Raw genomic sequence first — 24,865 nt, 5'->3', positions numbered from 1 at the left:
TCAAAGCCGTACTGGTAATCATTTGGACTGTTAACTAGTGGGCGGGGCTTAGCTGCAAAGCTCGGTGGACTCTACTATAGTACTGGTTGGCACTGCTGTTACTAAACCTAATATGTTCTCTGTCAAAAATCTCAGAAGGTCCACACTCCAGCTGAAATAAAATGACATCTAACACCTCCCTAAAGGTTTATTTTGCAAAATCAATATGGGACACTTGCCTTTCTGTTTTTGGGAAGCAGAAAAATGAACGGTAGGCTATATTCACAATTAGGTCTCCGTCTGCACAGCCAACCATATTGACATCTCTGGTGGTGGCCCCCGCCTACTATGAGGCGCCACTATCCACGATCCGGTATGGTGGCGGGTGAAATGCAGTCTCGGTTTATACAATCTGGTAAAACTTTTAAAAGTCTATAACTGGACAAATCAAATAGATTTTAGTGCTGTATTCGATTTAGTAAATCACAAGGCACTTATTTATAGACTTCAGAATTTTGGAGTGGGTGAATGTTTTAGGATTGCTTCATGATTTCCTTACAGGTAGGCTGCTGCGGGCGGGATGTTTAGTGAACCAAGACCTATTTTGTCTGGAGTTCCACAAGGTAGTGTTCTTGGTCCACTGTTATTTTCAGTGTATACAAGTGATATGGCTGTTGGCCTGGACAAGATTGTTCAGCATGCCGATGATGCAACACTTGTGGGTGTAGTAGTCTCCACTTATGAAAAATGAAGCGGCCCTCAGCTTCAATCGGGACATGGACCGGATCAGTGAATGGTGTAGTCAGTGGGGTATGAGGATGAACTCCCGTAAAACGAAAGGACTATTGATAGGCTTATCTCGTACTGATTTCCCACCCCAACCTCCTCTTCAGGTGGATGGAACATTGTTCGTAATGTCTCATATTGTTTATATAATAACAGTGACAAAATCAATGCAACCTGCTTTAAGGTCATTTGTGCTTCCTTTACTAGAATACTGTTCTTCGGTGTGGATTCTGCTTCTTCCAGAGATTTATCTCTTTTAGATAGAGTAGTTCGTCGTGGAAGGTTTCTGTTTCCTAATAGTAGCAGAGGATGTCGTACAACGGAACTTAGGAAGTTCAAGCGAGGATGCAATGCATTAATACGGTAATACTATTGTCCTTGCATTTTAATTACTATATATTAATGTTAATTTGTTTGTTTTTTAATAAGTGGGATCTCTTCCTTTTGCGTTTCCCTCCCTTTACATTCTCTTTCTTCTTCCTAATGAACACCTTATTCTTTGGAAGCTTGAATTTCAAGTCACTGGCCCCTGTGGACTTGTTCCATACGAATAGGTTTCATCTTCTGAATAATAATAACAATTATAATATAATGGCTTTCACAGAGTTTTAGTTTTCGGAGCAAATTCTTAAATTGTCGGTCATCATAAGTCCTCTTCCAGTTTCTTTGATACAGGTAGATTCCTGTTCTCTGTTGTTCAGTTAATTTCACTGCTTTCTTCAGAAAAGATAGTAACTCTATGAGTCACAACCACCAGCATACAACTAGACCCCGAGATCTTTCCTGTTAAGTTACACAAGGGCACATTTTCTGGCATCATGGTGCCAGATTTTAGCCTAAGCAGCCAGTGCAGTAGCTGCAGTAAAGATTGTTACCTTAGCCCAGGAAAATAGCCTATCCAATGCATTTCCATGACAGAGGCAGGGGTTACCTACAACTTTTATAATTTCACTGTTTAATACACTCAAGAAAATTTTTTTAATTATTTAGATGTAAAATAAGTATATATCTTTTAGAATGGCTATGCCTATAGTGTATGGTCTACATTTATTGTAGTCATATTTGTGAAAAGCGGGCAGTAAGTAGGCTATACTTGCTCAAATGCGTATTGAGCGAAACAAGAAAAATACCTATTCATGGCAACAAACGATTCGGCCTTTATGAAAACCAAAGTAACTTTTGTGCCCTTATTTGACAAAATGGCATCACAAGGTAGCGAAAAAATAAAATAAAAATCCGTGTTAGATGGCGTCTTCGCTTTGCTACTGCTGCTTTAGTTCTACATACATTTCTTGTAAATTCTGTTAAGGAAAAAAGTAGTCTCCTAAATCGTGTCAGTAACATATTCAGTAGTATTCTGCCATTCATGTACTTCTGGTGTTTTATCTTCAAAAAACGTACTCTTATCTCCTCTTCCCCTTTTTCATTATCACACCTACATACAGTACAGTACTTCATTAGTTTCCCTTATGGTATCATTTCTTACTCTGTCCTGCCATCTGACTCCCTAATATTTTCTTAAAACGTTATCTTCACATGACAAAATCTTTTTAACTGCACTGTCAGCTGTGCTTCACGTCCGCATAGCAGTACGTCTTACTAATGCATAATCTTACTCTTGAATGTTATTGCAATCTTTTTTATTCCTAAATCTCACTCAGTCTGCCCTTTCTTTTGTTTTGCCTTTTTTTTTGTCTCTCTAAATTCCAGATTAAGAGAACCTGTACCATATATCATATTCATAAATATTTGAAAACTCCTCAGTCATCCTTTCTTCACCTAGTGTTACTTCATCCCTTGTGCATAATTTTACTTGATTACTTACGTCTCTCAGATTTAACACTAGGCACATCTCTTTGAATATTTGATGCATTCCATCACTCAAGCTTTGCAAATCTTGTGGCGCATGGCTGGTCAAGACGGTACAATGTCCGTTGTTAGGTTGTGAAGTTTCATCTCTAATCCGATCTAAACCTGCTCATCCATCTCCAACAACTTTTTTTTTTTTATATAAAGTCCATGACAATGGTAAACAGTTAGTTAGTTATAAATGATTTGTTTAACCAGACCTCTGAACTCTTTTAGGGTTCTTCTCGGGCTGGGAAAAGAATGGGGGAAAGAGTACATAAAAAATTAAGTAGTTAACTAAATAAATAAATAAAAAAAAGGGGGGGGAGAATTAGAAAAAAAAGGAGGGGGAGATTATATTTTACTTATCAATTTAATTTTGTTTAAGAAGAGAATGATGTTATTAATTGAAAAGTTATTACCTTCTGCTAGAATATCCTTTATTGATTTATTTTGTAAATAAGTCTTTCTTTCATGATGCCATCTGGGACAGTCAATCAAGATGTGTTTGATTGTTACTGGGATGTTACATCTTTCACAAGTTATTACAAAGCTAACTTAGCATTACCCTGTAGTACGTCACTATTCACTGCAAACTCACTTCAGCAATATTACTAGTGCTTCTACTTCATTTAATAATGTCAGTTAGCTTGCTCAGCAAATCTGGTTGCTCTCGGCAGGAAAATGGGATCAGGGATCAATTGTGAATGTGAAAAATCTCCGTTGAAATACAACTTGTGAAAAACTGACAAACAAGACCATCCGTGGATGGTCCAAGTCATAACTGCTAATATTAGGAAACATAAACCTACCGCCACGAACCATTCTATCTAAAAGAGATAAATCTCTGGGTATCAGGTTTTGGAAATATGTATATCAGTCAGTGAAATTTTGTCATGAAACTTCAACCTTTGCAATTAATCCAGTTATAAACTTTTTTAAAAATTGTAATTGACAAAATATAAAAAAAATAAAAACAAATCCTTTGGGCCAGCCCTGTGAGAGCTGATAATCACCTTAGTGGTCTGGTAAAACTTTTTAATATAATAATAATTTGGCACAAGCAGACATCCACCCCAGAGAACAGTATTCTGGTAAAGGAAGGAAAAATTACCTAAAACAGGTTGCATTGACCTTATAACATAAATATATAAGGCCTTACATATGATAACTAACTAGTGAAGATTATTTACAACATACTGTAAATCAGTATTAACCGACAAGTGACTACCCTGAGGAGGTGCAGAGTCAAAGGTAAACTTATATCAATTGGCTGTTTGCTATCAACTAGTGTTAACTTCACAACCCCATTTTCTAGATAAAATTAATTTGAAAGGGAACAAGATAAAAACAGGCAAAGATGAACTTTTTAAGTAATCACATTGGTGCCCAATTGGTGTCATTGCTGGAGGAACGAGCACTATGAAAGGCTACTTGTGTTTCTTTCAAGATTTTCACATTGTATCCACACCAGGAGTAGCTTCAAATATCCTGAGAACTTCAGACAACCACCCCTCAACACTGATAAATTATGGTGTTATTACAGAAAGTGGTACGGACCCATCCCTCCAAAGTACCTCAGTTTAATAAAAGACTTTAAACTTTTATCAAAACATGAAAATGAGTCAAAGAAAACATAAGAAGACCTTAAGATGAGTACTCCAAGGAAGTGCGTTTGGTCAATCGCTGTATGGCTGAACTGTCAGACATCCTACGGATACGTGGTAAAGTTTAAGCTAGCCAGATGACATCCAATTTTTTCTCAACAAACAACATCAATAATACATATGAAATACTAACTATGTCATGTTGAGGAATGGATGCCACTGAAGCCACTATAACTAAATAAAAATAAAAGTGAATCATGTTAGTTGGTACTAAAATTAACTTGAGAAGCCTTTATTACATTTACGTGAATATAAATAGTAATCTAGTCCTGATTACTGATAAAGTCCATGACTAAGGTTTCTGCTGGACTGTAATTTATCTATCAATGTTTCAAGCATTACTACACGTCAAATTTTAAATACTGCTTTTGTTAAAAATATCATGAACGTTCAGTTTAAAAGCTGGTAATTAATTACTATCATTCATAGAGTGGAAAACAAACTCTTCATACTTTACTGAAGACAACTTAGGAAGCTGCAAAATATATTAAACTAAGTGATAAGATTAATAAAAGGATTTACCTTGGAATATGATACATACCCTTGTATTGTTGAAGTTGCACTGAATTTTTCAAAGATACAATATGTTTAAAATACATGTTATGATTCATCTAGCTATCAAAATATCTGAAGGATTTGCTGTGTGCAAAACAGCAGTTACATGGTCAAAACAAAACTAACTATAGAATTGAATTCATGTTATTTGAGCCAAGATGAACTTCGAATATTGGTATTAGAACCTTAAAATTTGCAGCCCTAAGTCTTTCAAGAAAAATTGAAGGCTTATTTAGACTGTTATGATAGTGTGATTTTGACAAAGAATATGGAGTATGCCATTTGACTGAATGTCTATTATTGTATGAACAAGTCAGATGAATTTGTGTTCCATAGTGCCTTCGGTGAGTAAGACTACCGTAAGTAAACAACTAAGACCCAACCTTACACCTGCTTTGGAATCCAGAATTGGTCAAGGTTCATAAGTGATTTAAACAGACAAAAAATGATCCCTTCTCACAAGATGTCAGTCTAAAGAGATGTCTATTAGACTAACTTACGAAAATGAGTGGTTGGTAGTAGAGACCATATCACCACAACAGTCAAGAGAATTACTTGTCAATTACATAAATGGTTAAAAAATGTAAATATCAGTTACTACAAATGACACTAGTTGTATTCAAGTCCTTCTGCCCACACATCTGAAATGAACAAGACATTCAGGTGTGCACCCTGACCGTCCTTCGATACACCTAGGAACAGGGGCACCTCTGGGAGAGAGAGAGAGAGAGAGAGAGAGAGAGAGAGAGAGAGAGAGAGAGAGAGAGAGAGATCAGAGGAGCTCCTGTGAAGAGTTTCCTGTTATTCAGCCACCATGCAAGGTCCTTGCTGATCTCTGCTGAGCTGAGAGGGAGGGTTGCTTAGGACCAACCTGTGCTGTTTCAGTTGTCAATGAAGCGAGCACAGGTGGAGATGCTCATATAAAATGAGTTTCTCCACCGATGACAGTTGGCCAAGAACAACCTGCCAAAGCTGAACTGATTATTCCTGTCGGGACAGGAGATGCACTTTCATCTCCCTTAACTTGTTCACACAAATTGGATGGAAACACTCCTGCTGCCACATCTATGAGCATGCCCAGGCACTTTGCCTGCTGCCTGGAGATGAATGGAATGGAATGGAATAGAGTTTAGGTCAAAGGTCATTCAGTGCTGAATAGGAAATTGAGAGTAGGTAGGTCTGAATGGTGTAACAGGAGGAAACCCTCACAGTTGCACTATGAAATATTGTTAGGAGAGGGTGGATGGCAGGATGGAAGAAAGATATGAATGGAGGTACAGTAAAAGGAATGTAAGGAGTTGCAACTAGGGGCCAAAAGGACACTGCAAAGAACCTTTACTAATGCCTACATTGCACCCCGTGAGGTGCACTGACAGCACTACCCTGCTACGGGGTGCCTGGAGATGAGCTTCGACTTCTCCCTCTTCCCTGCATGAGAAAATGAGAGGCAGAAGGCAGTCTGTTCTGGAGCAACTGGATTTCGAAAGACACCAGAACCAGCCAATCATCCAGGTAACATAGCAAGCTTATACCCTGCCAGTGTGCTCAAGCTAAACTAAGGTGAAATGCAGGTAAACATGGGGTGTGAATGTGTGTGTGTGTTGGTTTGTCACCATTCCAAAGTAAAGAACTCAGACTTGGTAGAGAGTCCTCTTGCAGACTAAAAGTGGAGGTACTCCAAGAGTTTTGAGGGATGAGTATTTGAAAAGCACGCATCCTTAAGAATAATTGAAAGCATGAAGTCATCCTCTTCAATTGAATCTAACATTGACCACACTGTTCCCATTCTCAAGCAAGTGTGGAAGAGAAACTTGTTCAGAGGGGAGAGGTCGACCATGAGTCTCCAGCCACAAGTTGTCTTCTCCACCAGAAAAAGGCAACTGTAAAACTTTAATGACCATTCCTGTACAATTTCCAAAGAGCCTTTCACCATCATGGCCTCCACCTCTGCCAACGGCTGGTTATTTTGTTAAGTCTGCAGCATGTCTGAAAAAGCACCAGTGAAGGAGTAAGAGTCAGCTAAGGAGAGGATTGTGAGCCTCAGCATCTTTTTGTCTTCCTCTTCTTCCCTTTCTTAACCACGGCTGGAAGAGGAGGGCCAAGGGACTGGAAAGGCTCCCCACCCTTACTTGAAGATGATGATCAGGGTTTAGGAGGAATAGGCTTCCTCTCCAACCATGGTACTGGAGGCTTGACTTCACCTGAAGGTTTAGGCACAGTTACCCTTAATACTCTAGGGGGCTTGAAAAAAGCTGCTGGTAGCTCAGAGAAACTTGGGACTCTAATCTTCTCATTACACTACTCTCAAAATAGTAACAAGTCACTACCAAATTTTTTCAGAGTAAGACTAATCTCTGCCCAAACTTTGCTCAAAAACAGAGACCAGGCTATGTCTTGCCTCCTCAGGACAAAGTTTGCCCACAGATTGGTAGTCTGGTGCAAAGAGGAAACACAACATCTTCCCACCTGACACCAGGAACCTCTTAAACTTTGCCTTCTCCTCCTGGGATATGACACATGTAACAGTAAAGTCTGCCAACATGTTGAACCATATCAACCCATGAGGCAGCCTGTAAAGAGCCCATGGTAATGGACTCCAGGCTTCTAATGCCTGTGCCAAGAAGGTGCCTTCTTGTTGAGTCTGTAGGGAGGTCGTTTTTCAGTCCACAGACTGATAGGTCCAACTGTAGTCTAGTTTGTCACCAGCTGGGGAAGGATCTTGCCTGATCAGCTGGAAAGTAGGGAACTGCCTGACCCAGAGATTAAACCATTTATCTGGCCCAAAATACCATGGGCAAGCTTGCTCCACATTAACTTTACCAAGTCTCAAGGAGTGCACCCAACAGTGAGCTTTACTGAGAAGATTCGGGCCAGGTGTGGAGCCATAGAAACTTTCCTGGATTATTAAACTCAACCTATGAGCGTGATAATCTCTCAAAAGTGCCACTCCAACTAGGCTTGTTGATGTTTTGGAGGCAGGGCCTCATAAGAGTTCTTTCTTCCTAGAGAGATGCAGACACACCTGTCCCCTACTGTGGCCACTTCCAGGACCATGGTGCACAATCAATACTGGCTGTACTGGAAGAAAACACCACAGCCATAGAAGAACCATACTCAGAAGTGTTCCAAGCATAAGATGCCTAACCTGTATGACTCTGTACATGTAGCAACCTAACTAGAGGAAGCAGGCATGTGCACTACCTGACAAATGTAATCCCATAGCCAGTGGTGAACCACGCGCAAAGCAGGGAGTGAGCTGTCCCGATACTGGCTTGCACCAAGAGTAGACCTGTTGCAAGCAAACTTACTAGCTGAAAGGTCCTGATCCACAGACCAGGGCTGAGCCAAGCCAGCAGGTAATGCTGGCTCAACCAGGTGCATTTCTGGTGAAACACACTTGGAAGAGCTGGGAGTAGCCCTTGTGCTGACGATTGAGCTGGCCAGGGTGGGATACCAAACACACTCAGTGATACCCATGCCAGCCCAGACAACAGCCTGTAGGTATCCAAGAGCTACCGCCCCCTAGAGACTGGAAAGAGTGATCACATGAAGCCCTACAAGTCTTCTTATAAGAGACCTTCTAGAACTTCCCCTTCTTTGTCCTGCAGGAGGGGAAAAGAAGAGGCTGAAGAGGAGGAAGTGGAAGGACAATGCTTGCCCTCCTTGCCTTCCTAACTCAGGCCTTGTCCTCATTAAATGTAGGAAGACTGGTCAAGGCAGCAAGCATCATCAAAGCTGCAACTGAAGGAGCAGGAGCATCTGACTGCAAGCACTACTGCTTCAGGAGGGTCAACATTCTTAACAGTGGAAAAAATAGGAACAAGAGCACCTGCAGCAGCAGAATCATCCATCTTAGCCAATGTAAGTGGTTGAGGAATGCAGTGGAAAGGATTCCAACGGATCTTCAAAGAAAGCCACATCTGAAGCTACTTGACTAATAATGACTGCATACATGGAACTTCTTGAACTTCAAAAGAATCAGTAGGAGCACACAGGGGTAAGAGGGGCACAAGTCAAGGTCCCGCTAGGGTAGAACTCTGCCTAAGTACCTGAGGGGGAGTGTTACTCAAAGAGGGTGGGGATGGTGAATAGCAGGGGAGGGAAGAAACAAAATTGGAAGGTTGAATTTTTCCTATTAAACCTGTCACTGAGAGGAAAGACTGACCTGCTCATTCCTTACAGGAAGAAAGGCAAGAACAAGTTTTGCCCCTACACGAACACAAAATCTGTACGAGTCAGTACTACTAAGGGACATGAAGCAGCCACATACACACTATGTTCCTCATGAGCCCTTTGTGCTTGATGTTCTCCATTAAGAGAAATGGGACAAAAACCACATAAAGCAACATATACTGTACATGAAAGTACAACACTCAAGTTCAACCACTGCTTATTGGAGAAACACGAAAGTTGTCTACATATCCTATCCTTAGGGGACCAGTTCCTACCTGACTGAGAGGTTTTGCCCCTTGCATGCCCATGAACTAACCTTCCCTGGAATATATTAAATCATACTGAAATACAGTGATTTATCTTAACTTCTCCCAACACATTTAATATAACCTTAGGGAAAGGGTTCTCCCACAATCCCCACATATAACCTACATTACTATTTACTGCTTAACTAAGATTTTATCTCACATGTTGTTGGATCACAAGGATGTCAAGAAAGCAAGTAACAGAGTAACTCAAGACCATGAGGTCTACCTATTTTCATAAATTGCCCTTGGCATGAGTGATTTGTGGTTCAACAATAATTGCCAATTGATCTAAGTGTTTATCAGTCCTACAGGGACATTAAGGTCAATGTTTGTCCACTGACGGAAAGCATACAAACCATCTCATCATTACCTGCATCAATTTGACTCATACTAACTGACATGGAATGAGAAGTGGGCTGAGTAGGAAAACATTATTGACTTTCAGCAAGAGAGCTTTTGAAGTGCTATTTGGCTGTAAACTTTATGCAACTTTGCATAGGGGTTAAAAAGGGAGAGAGAGAGAGATATCTCAACCATTGTTCTGTCACATGCACTAGAAAAGGTAAATATTACCTACACAGCATAAATGGGGTATATACTAAAAACTAACGCAATTCCTTTGTATCTCAAATTCCCTCTTAAAAAATGCCAAAATGGTCATCATCTGACCACAGCAAATATTGTTTTGATGTAGGGGAGGAGTTACTGTACTGCATCACATAAATGAAAATAAAAAGATATAAATGTTATGTGAACATACAATAATACAAAATTTATAACAGCATCCTAATAATTATTAAAAAAACAAGCTCTCACATTGGTAAAAGCTATGTATTCCATATTTGAGACAATGTACCACTGTCAGAGGCCCATCATACATAGTAAAGTACCTTCAGGTAAAGGTAACAGCCTTCAATAAATTGACTATGTTAAGTACAATACCAAATTAAAAAGAAACTTGTATTTTTTCTAACATATGAACCTATGCTTTCATATTTGGAATAATCTGAGCTTACCTATCTTCAGCTGTTATTGAACCATCTCTGAATAACAAAATCCAAACACTATACTGCACCTGGGTCAACCTGCCTTCCATTGTGAGATAGCCCATACACAGCTACACTCATAAAGCTGTACGTAAACCTAGTCATAAAAAAAAAACCTTCATTATAAATAAAACCTGAATTTAACATTTGAACTTTATAAAAATAAATTAATTTTTATTGAAAACACAAAACACACAGATGGGGTGGATAACACCTAACTACACTAAGCACATGTAACCCCTGCTGCACCACAGAGGGATTAATTTACACACTTAAGCAAGCATAATTTCAAATCTTTGTAAATATGAGATGGAATGTGTTATCTGGTAATCAGAAAGTCTATTCACAAAATTAAATTGTCAGTAAAAAACTGAAATGTCATTTTATGAGGGGTCTAAGACGGCAATGTTTGATTATATAATCTACACAATTTATCAAAGTAAACTAAAACTGATAATTCATAAAGTCTTAGACCATCCAAAAATACAGAAAGCCTTCAAACACAGGGCTTTACAGACCAGGCTAGTTATTTAACTTACATAATACTAAAGTTCATCAATCATGTGAAGTTATAAGGTAACCAATGAAACAGACACAACACTATTCCTGAAGGTCTAAAGTTTTGCCTGTAAGGGTAATTAAACAAATTTAACAACATTATTATTATATTCTTCCAGTTACTGAATATGGATAATACAGATACAAATGCTGTGTTTTATTATTAAACAGCACATTGAAGCAGTACGTTCCACAGATGCAAACAACTGATTTCTTTCACCCTTACCAGAGTACAATTTCATAGAAAGATGAAATAGACCATGGGCATATATAATGGATTATCTTAGTTCATCCACTTTTCAAAATCATATAAAAACTGCTACTTGCTGACTTTCCAAAATTGAGTTGAGTTTGTGACTGCACTTATTTCCGTGATAATTAGCGTTCACGTAATTCCTACTAAGAAAATCACAGATGACACTACCGTCTTCATCCACACACATTCAAGAATCTTGCTAAGAAATAACGCACTTGCACATGCATAAACATTCACACAGGCCCCAACATGACTTCTAAAGATCATATCCACAATCTGTAGCCCTCTGGTGAAATACTAATAAGATTAATCATTAATGCTCAAAACAAACTGATCTGCTCAAAGCACCAAGGAACAACAACTTATCATAGTTCAGTCAGAGCCACAAACCTTAATGAATATGACTCTAAAGGCCACAAACTATGGTGACGGTAGAGAAAAGATCACATCAGCCTGGCTTCCTACAAAAAGTTTTGCAACAGCATCAGCAGAATTTAAACCTAACATATTTAAAATACTCTGCAATGGCATCAGCATTACTTCAAAACCTTAAATTCTGGAATCAAAATCTACTTCTTTGTAATGGAGATAAAAATAAAAAATGAAGTGAACCAATTAGATACATTTCAGTCTTAATGGAGCAGTAAATTTAGGTGGTGGTGATGAAATTGGTGAGAGAGCTATTGTCTATGCAAGTCCACTAATTACTTGTTAACGTTTATCGCGATTAAACAAACCAACGAACAAAAATAATGCACAGCAGGAAAATTATTACAAAAAGATAACTAAGCTACCATTCAATTCTCCAGTACAGTTAAACTATGACATTTAAAATCTTGTATGCACTAGTGCACGTCATGTTTAGATTTTCAAGAAAGGAACACAAACATTACTGACAGCATTATGTCTGAAAAAGAATGACTGCTTAAACCTACCTACTGAGAAATTTCAACCACAGCCATTTATGTTACATCCCAATATCTTTAAATCAGCAGTAAATTAAATGATTACAGGTATGTTTACAAAAATTAATAACCCTTCTGTCTGAAGATTCCCTGACTGTTGTTTTTTTGTGAATACTAAAAAGCTAATATATATTAATTATTTAATCCTCTGTAACCATATATTGTGAGCAAGTATATCAACATTGTAGGCAAGTCCAGTTAGCTGAAGTGACCAGTTAAGTTAAAAGGAGGACCTAATACAAAAATTATCTGTTGTGACAATAAACATTATACAAAATCAGAAGAAAACTTCTAAGAACTTTACTCCATTTCTTATGGAGAAGGTACTTACAAAATTCAGTTTATTAAAATAAAAATAATAAAAAGAAAAGGAACAAAAAGAATGGACTTGATAATCAACTACAAACTCCTTATGCATAAATACATAAGGAGGCATCTAATAAAAAGATAAGAAAAGTGGGAGAATCAAATGTGGATATTCATTCACTACATTACAATAACTTTATACATCACATGATTCAGATGAATAGCTATGGGCATGATAAAAATAGTTTAAGTTTTTTCCTTATGACTGTAAACAAGAAAAGTATGAGACTTCCATGGAGGTACCCCATTTACAGAAGTCAGGTGGGACGAGATCGTATATGTAGCACAAGGCTATGATGATGTTCAATAAAGGTACTGAAAGAAAATTGTCAATCCACACTTCAATACCATGCTCCCTTAAATAGTGTGGGTTGCCAATCTCTTCCATTACAATAGTACAAAATGCGGGAAATAAACCTTTTCAGTGGAGCCAGACTAAGTCCTTTGACTCCTCAGACTTGTTACGAATCATTATCCAAGTGGCACTTCTGGTAAACTGTAAAACAGCCACTACTTCCTTGAACATAATTCCCCAAATTTTGTTGCCTTCTAGCTACAATTCTAGAAATCATTATACAAACAAAGGCGTTCTGAGTCCATACAATAAGTTTCCATATTTGTATAAATTATATACAATCATTCACAAGGCTTCAAATGGGTATCAACATTTCCACAAGACCAGTCACTGGAGCATGGAGTACTTCAAACACATTCCTCTGGATTTCATTTCATGATTAGTAATGCTCATATTATGATGTGTTTCAGCAGCTATGCTGTTTCCTCTTCCCTTTGGTGTTATGTAACTTCCTCCATTCTCTCATTTTTCAGCCTACCCTACCGTTCATTAAGCTCAATCTTTATAACCTCTGCAGATTCCCAAATAAATTGTACTTCTCACATTTTCCTTATCCACTATCGCTCAATTTCCATATACAATTACAATCTACTTCATAACGGACCAGTAATCAAATAAAACTTCGAAAAAATACCTTGATAAAATATTAAAAATTCAAGTGTTTCTATGACTGTATGCAATTTGGTACCAATATGGACATGAAATGCCCAATATGAACAGGTTTTGACTTGCTCTCTCTAGATTACATCTAAACTAATCATTCTAGAGTATGTAGAAAATAATTACATATCCTGAAAATGGCGACAAAAGTGTAAAATCCAAGTCTTTTCCAAATAAAGAATGTTTCACCAAAGCACAAGGTTCGTTCATACTTATATTTGGTTGATGGAGTGAACGAGCCACTGAACTCGTCTTTTTAAAAATAATCATCACAGAATAAGTGTGCCTAGTCTTTTTCAGCTTGAGGTGACACTTCAATAAGGTTCCTGTTCTTTGTTATAAATAAGGAAAAAAATTGGAACCTATTGAGAGCACAAAGCAGAAAATGACTTTCACAAAACAGGCTAGGCCACATAAAAAAAAGATAACAAAAAAGGTATAGGGGCGTCATCTATCCTTTCATATCAAGCATTTTCTATATACGAACTCCAAAATGGCCCTTACCATCACCACCACCACCTCTACCCTCCTCCAGTCCTTTCTCACAACAGGTGTTGCTCCTCTTTGTCAGAGAGGAAAACTAATCCAGCAGAGAACACAGTACTTCTTACTAAGCTGGGAACCATATTTTATTGCACATTTCCATTAAAAAATAAGTTTTGTGTCAACTACAAGGTCAAAGTGCTTTAAACAAATTTCATCCTCAAATATTTAGCCACACTGATCCACATTTTTACTTTCAAATGAAAAATTTTGTTATAAGTTCTCCTAACCCTCATGAGAATAGGGTCCACTGCATAAAGGATTAAAGCACAGTCATCTGGCCAGCTTTCAAAGCCTTAAAAATATATTCACAATTTCCAGGTGACCTCCAAAATAAGAGCTTACTTTACAAGCTATGTTGACTTGGGCATCAAAGTACATAAATATGCCAAATAGGGTCACAACAGTTTCACACAACACAAAAGACGCAAGCACAAGGCTGGATTCCACATCTTATTGTGGATAGATTGGTTTGGCTGGAGATGCAGTGCTTTTGGTGGTGATGAGGTAATGGTGAAGTAATTAGTTTTTAGTGCTTATGGGGGTTGGCTGGGTGGCCCCCTAATGGTGGCGGTGCCTGAGGGTTGAGAATACTCTCATTGGACTGCGACTGTGATGCCGGCAGCAGCACCGCAATGGCCTCTCTTTCTGGTGAGCACTGAACCACTGCCAGTCATTTACCACGTCCAGCCTTCTTTTTCTTTCGCTTGAAAAAGCAACAACATCTGAAATGTAAACAATAAAAGTCAGCATTGGCTAAAACTAAGAAAACTGGTACCCCTTCCATCAAAAAATTTGTACTCTTCGTAAATAACAGTGATAAGGAACACATAAGATAAAACCTTTTCATCCATTTATTTTTCAAAATATAGGAATCGGTCAAGAACATTACAAATATTCTCTACGTTTTAATTCCTACTGTTTCCTTAGTGCACCATATAAGAATAATGGAAAGGTCAAAATCCTAGTAAACTCCAAGGCTGGAAGCAGCCCTTTACAATACTCAAAATGAAATTGCAATAATTTGCTTAAACTATAAAATTCATATCCCACACCAGCTTCCACTACCGATAACTCCTTACCTACTAATAAAGGGGCTACATAAAAGAAAAATATTGATGTTCCAGGATTGAGAATAAGCTCATATGCTTTCAGCAAGCGATGAGAAGGGGAGAAAACTTACTAAGTAAAGTAGAACATAAGGAAATAACAGGATAAAGGCCTGTAGGACAGGCAAGACAACCAAAAATGGCATAAATGAAGACCTGGCCCAGATATGAATTTAGACAATGTATTACAACGGATGAGAAAGGAAATACTTAACAAATGCCTACACCCCCTAACCAATACCTGACATAAAAAAGATGATGAGGAACTGGGTGTGTGAATTATTCATGAAAGAGTAGTAGTTTCGTAGTTAAGTTTTATGGTACTGTATTTAGAATAAATGCAATGGCTAATGATAGGTAAATAAAAAATCAGATTCTAAAGGAAAGTTGTGATAACAGGAAATATTGTATGAATGAAGAAATTAGTAAGGCCACCCTCTTTTATGGAAAGAAGACAGGTATAGAAAAACATAACTAGTTTAATAAAAGGCTAAGGTGATTACTGGCAAGAATCAATCTTGTCAGGTGGTCTGGTCATGTAAATGCAATGGAGGATAGGTCAGTGGAACATATGTATAAATACTGTCTTCTGAGAAAGAAGGAAAGGATTAACTAAAAAGTGATGGCTAGATTGAATGGCAAAAGTGTTGGAACAAAGGGGGCTAAACATCCTTACTATACACAAGTGTATACAAGATGGTGGTGGTGGCCCAGAGAGAGAGAGAGGGAGATACATCAAATACCCAAGGGACATAACAATGACATTCAACAATTGGATATTAATTCAATGTGGGATTCTTCTGGCAACGAACACCATGCCCTGACAGTAGCTTTATTTGTTCTAATTTGTTATTATCAGATGTGGCAAGTTTATGAAACTTCTCTAAATGTATTTGAAATGGTTAAAAATGTGGAAATTTTCTGCACCTGGTATTCACCATTAAGAGATTAATCATAGTAATGACTTACTCCAAAGTGGCCACCATTGAAGACATGCTGCAATGGTGAAAATTATACAGTACACATCCATACATAAAATAAAATTTCAGCCTAAAAATACATAATTTATATATACTACAGTATGCAATGCACCAACAATATTACCACCTACAAAACTTGATAAAGCTTTTTATAGTAGTGCAATAATGCTCTTCAGACAGCACTGACACCGTGCTCTTATTAAAACGGTACACTAAAAAGCTTAGCATATTTATTATCAAATAAACATATGGACCCAGCTTTTACAGGACAGGGGAAAAATCTTACTTTTAATGCAACTTACTTTGTTTCATCTGATGTATCTCCTTCTTGGTGGACAGTGATTGGGGTGTTGGAGTGGCCAGCCAGTGGGTCATCTGGCCCTAGCTCCCCATTGGTCGAACTCACAACCTAAAGTAACAAAATGGAAGCACTTACTAAGATTAATAACTGATATCTTCACCTTGCCAGTGAGTAGTACCCCTAACAAATATTTCATAATATAATACAATCTATGAAGAGCTTACTAATAATATAAGCATCAAAATACACTGCCATGGAATCTTCCAGCATCTTTAACAGAAAAAATTGTCAAGATAACATTGTTATTCTCTAGCCATTCCAATTTTAAAAATAAAACACCAGTCCTATAAGTATCTCCAAAATTATTATTGCAACTGTTACTCAGTAAAAACACACCTCACAAAAGTACTATCTTTAATTCTACATGAAAGGTCAGTTAAATACCTGTATTCCTATAAATCAAAATATAATACAATCCATTAATTTAAAATACTAATTAATCTTTCTTAAATACAAAAATCTTAACACAAATTAGTTGAAAGTCAGTACAGTTATTTAATATAAAATCCAATGCTTTTACTTTAACATGTATTCTAGTCTTTGAAAGAGTCAATGAAGTGATAATAACAATCATAACTGGAAGATCAGTCACATAAAGTAACAAAAAGAACAGTAAATAGTCTGTAGCAGGGGCAATACGATCCACTTTGCTTATCCACCATCTTTCAGTTATTTTGCAGGAGAATAATTACCCCTATTGAAGGGGAGAGTACTGGACCTTCAAAGTAAAGAAATGGACTGTATTAATGAAATATAAATGTACTTTTACTGCTTACATAAAGCACATAGCATTGTAAAATTTTGAGTTTCTAACTTTGGCAGAGAGGTGACAAGCTAGGCTATACTACAAGGCAATCTTAGCCTTTTTCATGAAAAGGCAAAAATTTCATCATGTTCTAAAAAGATGGTCAGTCTGTCAGAATTTTTTTTTCTCTTTAAAATGAATGTGGATTTTCAACCATTTTTTTTTTCTTCTTCTTTTGAAGTGAAATTGCATTAATATTTTCAAGAAATCAATTACAAAACTTGTTCAACTAAGTACCACAGTGCATAAACAAGGTGAATGTTGAGAAGAGCAAAATCCTGTTGATATCTTTCATTTTCGGAGTAAGAAACAGAACACCATGTATATACAGTGAAAATAAGACAAAAGAAACACTAACATTAAGCATCCAACAATATCCTGTCATATGAAATTATAACAAGTAACTGTGTGATTTAGTTTGATTTATGAAATTTAGGCTGTCACAGCATGCACTTGGGCACTTTCAGCCATTCAGCACTTCACGTGTACTTGGACTGGACTTGAAAACAGTGCCTTAAATGCTCCCAAAAATTCTTCCACCACTACTATTTGAGTGGCAAAGGGCTCAGCAAACTTATCAGAAAACAGGAAGTTAAATGAAAAGCCCACAATAAATTCCATCCTCTGGAATCCATAATTATCAAATTCCATGAGGCTTACTATCATGCTTAAATCTAGAGAAAACTATCCGAAAAATACAAGTTGTACTAAGGTACAAGCCATATAATTGCTTGCTTAAGCTCCCTAGTAAAAATAAGAATCTGGAACTGTTCTCTTTAAAAAATGTTGAAAAAAAAAGCGGTCATAATCAAGCAATCTCCCAAATCTACTTAATGTGGAAAAACTTCTGACCTTAGTGCTGTTTTTATCATTGACATCATTGCTTGCCTTGAAAGGTAGATATTTCAGTAAAATAAGGATGTTTATAATTGTTAATGAAAAATAAAAATAGCTCCTAGCTTTAAAAATATTTATAACAGATCAGTAGGTGGATATGCTGAACTCCAGCAACTCTAGGACTACCGATTTGCTAATTCAACCTAGGCTCCTACAACATGATTCCATAATACGCAAAATTGAAATATAGACTACAATGACTTGACAATATGCAAATTTTATGACCTCCAGCTCCAGGCTTTCTTTTTTCACACTGGTTAAAAAAAGTTGCTAACAAACTCTGTACAGTTTATAAGGCTTCTTTCAATACAGAAAGTTCTGCTTGCTTCACTTAATTGTGTTTTACCAATGCTGAAATACTCTTAACATACCTGAATGCCTAGAGCTCCTAGATCTTTACCTGGTAGCAAAATTGCCTGATCACCTCTCAAAAGTTAAAATTTCAAAAGAGAACTCTCCTACCACCATTTGGTTCTTTATGTCTGTAGTCTAAAAGTTGGTCAAAAGTTCTCAACTACTACTAAAGTGTTTTTAAGTACAATATTTGCCATAGGTGATCCTCCTCTAGCAGACTTTAATAAAACATTTTCAATTATTCCATCCTGCTTGAATCTGACAGTTAATCCCTTTATCCATATCACCCTCTCCATCTACTGTTGAACCTAGATATTTGGATACCTATTGTTCAATCTCCAGGTTTAATCAAGGCAAGCTGGTCATTATCCATCCCATTTGTTATATAATCAGGCCCTATTAGACTTATCTTCATCCCTGACATTCTAATAACTTGGGGGTATATTATTAAAAGTGAAATTGCTCTTAGTCTCATTCATGACATTGAGTGATTCAGTGAATGGTGCAGTCAGTGGGGTATGAGGCTGAGCTCCAGTACACTAAAAAAACTATCAAGTAGTAGATCCCTTAATGATTCTACATCCCATCCTCCCCTTCAGGTGGATGGGATTCAGCTGAATGAGTCTGAAGCTTTAACTATACTCCTGACTCACATCTTACCCTTGAGAAACATCTAACCAACATGTCAGCAAATGTTGCACAGAAGTTACGCACTGTACTTAAGGCCTCACATATTTGTAAAGTAATAAAATCAATGCAATCTGTTTTAAGTCATTTGTCCTTCCTTTACTAGAATACTGTTCTCCAGTGTGGATATCTGCTTCTGCCAGGGATTTATCTCTTTTAGATAGAATGGCTAATAGTGGTAGGTTTCTGTTACCTCACATTTGTGCTTAGGACTTGGACCAACCACGGATGGTCTCATTTGTCAATTTTTCAGTAGCTCTATTTCAACAGAGATTTTTCACATTCACAATTTATTCCTGATCCTCTTTTCCTGCCAAGAGCAACCAGATTTGCTAAACAGCAGCACCAATATGCAGTGGATGTGCCTCACTGTCCAACTTCTCAGTTCCAGGTCCTTTATTCTTGACACCGTTGGACTGTGGAACAGTCTCCCTGAGGATGTCGTGCGATTGCGAAGGTGCAAAGCATTACTACCCTACAACACTTCTTGTATCTTAATTTACTAACATTTTTATCTATTTAATAAACTTAATATATTTTTTATTTTCTAATGACTGATCTCTTCTTTCTGTATTTTCTGTTACTTTCTGCTACTTCTTTCAAAATGAATGTCGTATTCTTTGTAAGCTTGAATTTCACATCAATGGCCCCTGTGGACTTGTTCCTTATGAATAGGATTCAACTTCTGAATAATAATAATAATATAATAATAATAATAATAATAATAATAATAATAATAATAATAATAATAACAGAAAGGCTGCAGAAGGAAGTGTAGGGGCACAAAAGACCAGCTCCTAATAGACAAAATGGTAATGAAGAATACTAAGAGAAGGAGAACCAAACTAAGCATGGCATGAATTGACGACAAGAAAGCCTTAAGCATGATACCCCACACGTGGCTAATAAAATGCCTGAAAATACATGGGGCAGAAGAAAACACCATCAGCTTCCTTAAAAATGCAATGTGCAACTAGAATACAGTACTTATACAAGCTCTGGGATAAGACTAGCAGAGGTTAACATCAGGAGAGGGATCTTTCAAGGCGACTCATTGTCACCACTACTCTTTTGTAGCAACCATGATTCCCATGACAAAAGTACGGCAGAAGATGGATGCTGGGGTACCAACTCAAGAAAGGAGGCAACAGAATTAACCATCTGATGTTCATGGACGACATCAGGCTGTATGGTAAGAGCATCAAGGAAATAGATACCCTAATCCAGGCTGTAAGGATTGTATCTGAGGACATCAGGATGGAGTTTGGAATAGCAAAATGCACTTTGGTCAACATACAAAAAGGCAAAGTAACAAGGACTGAAGGGATAGAGCTACCAGAGGGGAATAGCGTCAAATACATAGATGAGACAGGATACATATACCTGGGAATAATAGAATGAGAGGCTATAAAACACCAAGAGATTAAGGACGCGATCAGAAAAGAATATATGCTGAGACTTAAGGCGATACTCAAGTCAAAACTTAACGCTGGAAACATGACGAAAGCCATAAACACATGGGCAGTACCAGTAATCAGACACAGCACAGCAGTAGTGGAGTGGACAAAAGCTGAACTCTGTAGCATAGACCAGAAAACTTGAAAACACATGAAATTACACAAAGCACTACACCCAAGAGCAAATACATACAGACTATACTTAACATGAAAGGAAGGGGGGAGAGGGCTACTAAGCAAAGAGGACTGCGTCAACATTGAGAACAGAGCACTGGTGCAATATCTGAAAACCAGTGAAGATGAGTGGCTAAGTAGTGCATGGGAAGAAGGACTGATAAATGTAGACAAAGACCCAGAAATATTAAGACACAGGAGAATGAAAAACAGAACAAAGGAATGGCACAACAAACCAATGCACAGACAGTACATGAGACAGACAAAAGAACTGGCCACCGAGATGAAACATGGCAATGGCTACAGAGGGAAGAACTCAAGAAGGAAACAGAAGGAATGCTAACAGCGGCACAAGATCAGGCCCTAAGTACCAGATATGTCCAAAGAATAATAGATGAGACCATGAACCACATAGCAAGTGGATGTCTGGCACTTGCACAGAACCAGTACAAAAAGAGGCATGATTCTGTAGCAAAAGCCCTCCACTGGAGCCTGTGCAAGAAGCACCAGCTAGCTTACAGTAGTAAATGGTACAAACACCAACCTGAGGGAGTGATAAAAAATGATCAGGCAAAGATCCTCTGGGATTATGGTACCAGAACAGATAGGGTGATAGCGCCAATATCCCAGACGTGATGTTGATTGACAAAATCAAGAATAAAGTATCAAACATTAATGTTACAAAACCTTGGGAAACCAGAGTAGATGAGGAAGAGAAAAAATTGATAAGTATCAAGACCTGAAAATCGAAATAAGAAGGATATGGAATATGCCAGTGGAAATTGTACCCATAATCATACCAACACTAGGCACAATCCCAAGATCCCTGAAAAGGAATCTGGAAAAACTAGATGCTGAAGTAGCTCCAGGACTCATGCAGAAAAGTGTGCAACTAGAAAGCGCACATAGTGACAAAAGTGATGGACTCCTAAGGAAGCAGGATGCAACCTGGAACCCCACACTATAAAAACGACCCAGTCGAATAGGATGAAGGTGATAAAAAAAAAAAAAAAAATGAACTCTCCTTCCAAATCCTTGATCATTGCATCCAGCATAATATTGAAAAACAATGGACTCAGCACTGACCCCTTGTGTAAATTGCTGGTAATCCCAAATAATTTACAGCAGAAAGGATAGTATATAATTCTATTTTTCATATTACAAGATGTTGCAGCAAATCCCATACTACAGGAAGATTGAACCCATCAGTGTATGTGACAATGGGGCTCTTTTAGTTGTAATGTATGTGGCTTGCAACATTCAAGCATGTTATTTTCTAATATAAATAAGCATATGTTCTAATTTCACACATTATCCACCTACAAGTGATCTCAAAGGTATGAAACACCAGTTTTTGAGCAACAACAGTTGGGCAATAGTCACACACAGACATAATTATACCTCATTTAGCACTAGAAAACAAAGACCTTGACCTCCCTAACACCATACATGGTATTCCAACTTTTGATATTAAATTTTACTTTGTTTACTGGACTGTACCCCCGTTGTCAGACAAACAGCATTTTTACATGAGTTTACTTAAATAAGTTATAATTTTTTTCAATAAATTTTTTCGTAATATCAAGAGGTCTTGTCTCCATCATTCAATCTTATAAATTAAGCATACCAATCAGCACTGTGTCTAAAAACATTCAAATAATTCATCTGGGGATATAATGAGATACTGCTTATGATGGGACCAATAACACTTTTCCTTTTCATGTCTCCAAAAGCAGATTATTTCCAACAGTGTGCCTTGTACATCAAACTATGAGCAATGTAAAAGGATTTTTTCAGCATTCTGTTCCTTAAAACCCACTGGCATTAGTCATTCAATTTTCAATCATCTCTTTGGTCTCCTTATATACAGCAGTTTGCTCCTTAAATTCTGTATTGCTTTCACTTTCTCAATCCATTCTAAACATTTCTTTTGGATATCACTATGAAGTTTAACTTTATTCATTAACATTCAGACCTCATATGAATATGGTGGTAACATTGCACATTTTTTAATAATTCAATAATTTCTGGCAGTGTACAATAAAATCCATTAAGTTTGTTGTCCCCTCATTCATCCACTGAAACAAATTTAGGAGACAGCATATATTGTTTGAAAATTTTAGATCGGTACTGCGCTGCACATCTTAAAGTGAAATTCTCAATACAATTATATATACCACAAAAGGTAATCCACATTTCATTCCTGAATTTGGTATAAATATAAAAATATTACAATGCCAAAAATCTGAATACAGCATAAAAAAGTATAATGGATAAAATGCCTCTGATTTATCACAAAAAGACAGACTACCATTTTTTCTATATTTTGGATTGACTCTGCAACTCCTATATGTATGGGAAACAAGTTATATACTGAGCGTGCTACTTAAGAAAATAATAGTACTCACAAGTACAAATGAGCTTAACTTTCTACCATTCTGAAAGTACCTCGAGGTTTTTCCTCCAAAGTTTAATGGTATATTATACTTTGGAATGAATATAACAATGTTTTCTGACACTGAATAATTCATAATTATATCAAGGCAAAACATACAGTTATTTTAAGTACTGAACTCTGACAATAACTATCCTTCAAGTAAAAACTAAACCTTGATGCTTTTACTTAATCCACATATTTGTACTGAACTGAAGCAAAGCTAATGCTAATGCATACTAATACACAATGGTACAACACCTGAAATGTACACAAAAAGCTTAAAATGTTTATTACAAGCCCATTAATCATGAACAGCCTTTATTCTGTGCTCAATGCAACAAGGCGCACAAATCTAAAAAATAAAAGGAAGATTCCCTTTGCATATATGCCAGACAATTTCAACTGGTCAAAAAGCAACATCACTCCTCATTCTTCTGAGTCCCTTTTAACATATGGATTAGCTGCTGTTTATCCCAGTATATGATCCTGAACTACCTTGCAATGTCTAAGAACTGATCACTTCATCAGTGATATGGGTGCATGCCTACAAGTGGCACTTTTTTGCTTCAACTGTTGGAGTCTACAGATTCAACTTGTCAATCCACAAATGAGTCTCCAGTCATGTGTTTCTTCAGACACAGCTTCCACTCTTGCATGCCTTCTCTTGGTACCATAAAGGATCTGCAACACCCTTGACTACTCCTGATAAAGTGTGCTGCCATCTCTTCATCTGTTGCAACTTCAGTTTCTTTTCGTAACAATGATTCAACTGCCTCCCCCTGCTTTCTGATCAAGCAGGGCCATCCACCATGATGTCCTTCCTTCGCTCTACTGATAATACGGGCTGCTCTATGAGCAAGAGCCTGGGCTGGCATAAAGCCAGCTTAATCAAAAACAACGATAACTACTGATAACTTCTAGGCAAAGCTTAGGCAAAAGTTCTGTATGCATTGCAGTGCTAGTTTCTTACATTACTGATTCTCCAATGCAGGAGTTGCTAACACTGTGTCGTGCCGCCAGAGCCAAATTCAATCTCCTGTCACCAAGCCACTCTTTCAAGCTGTCATTCCTTCTGCTTTGCCTTTCTTGTAAATGGAGCTTTTTATGAAACCTGTTATCCTGGATAACTGCTTGATCCTGGGCACCCAACCTTCACCTCTGCTTTATGCACTCCCATGTACTCTAGTGTTCCTGTGTACACCACAGCTTCCACATAAGTGGACATTAAAGGAGCTTCAACTGCCCTTGTGTTTTCAGCATGCCTGCCCTTTTCTCTAGTTCTGTTATTACAACTGCTACAGTGCTGTCAACCTCAGCTCTTCCCCCTGCATCTGTGGTTATTCTAGTTCCTCTGTATCTAACACCAAAGTACTATATCCTATTCTTTTGCCCATATCTCAAGAACTTTAGGCACTTCAGTGTGTACAAAATGACCTTAAACTAGTCATGTAAACAACAATTACCTTGATTGCTTCTGTTCCTGACTTGCTGTTGGTGTTCCCACCTGCAAGTCTTTTGCTATGCCTTCTAAACTATCAC

The 24,865-nt window shown here is 37.5% G+C and overlaps 2 protein-coding genes across 10 annotated transcripts in view; both read right to left on the bottom strand.

The window, feature by feature from the left end:
• Positions 1–341, bottom strand: part of LOC136831379 (uncharacterized) — a 224,094-nt gene extending 223,753 nt beyond the window's left edge. The window contains exon 1 of the mRNA XM_067091740.1: positions 219–341. Within this exon, the coding sequence (XP_066947841.1) occupies positions 219–295 (77 nt within the window). The 5' untranslated portion in view covers positions 296–341. The remainder of the gene's footprint in view (positions 1–218) is intronic.
• Positions 342–11,009: 10,668 nt separating this feature from the next.
• gish (casein kinase I gish) overlaps positions 11,010–24,865 on the bottom strand; it is a 231,730-nt gene continuing 217,874 nt past the window's right edge. For all 9 annotated transcript variants that reach the window (XM_067091732.1, XM_067091729.1, XM_067091735.1 and 6 more), the window contains 2 exons: positions 16,457–16,563; positions 11,010–14,790 (listed from right to left, as the gene is read on the bottom strand). In XM_067091732.1, the coding sequence (XP_066947833.1) occupies positions 14,739–14,790; positions 16,457–16,563 (159 nt within the window). In that variant the 3' untranslated portion in view covers positions 11,010–14,738. The remainder of the gene's footprint in view (positions 14,791–16,456; positions 16,564–24,865) is intronic.

This window comes from Macrobrachium rosenbergii, chromosome 48 (assembly GCF_040412425.1).
Source record: "Macrobrachium rosenbergii isolate ZJJX-2024 chromosome 48, ASM4041242v1, whole genome shotgun sequence".
NCBI classification, from domain to species: domain Eukaryota; kingdom Metazoa; phylum Arthropoda; class Malacostraca; order Decapoda; family Palaemonidae; genus Macrobrachium; species Macrobrachium rosenbergii.
The sequence above is the reverse complement of the archived record's forward strand: the minus strand, read 5'-3'. Positions and strand labels throughout refer to the sequence as shown.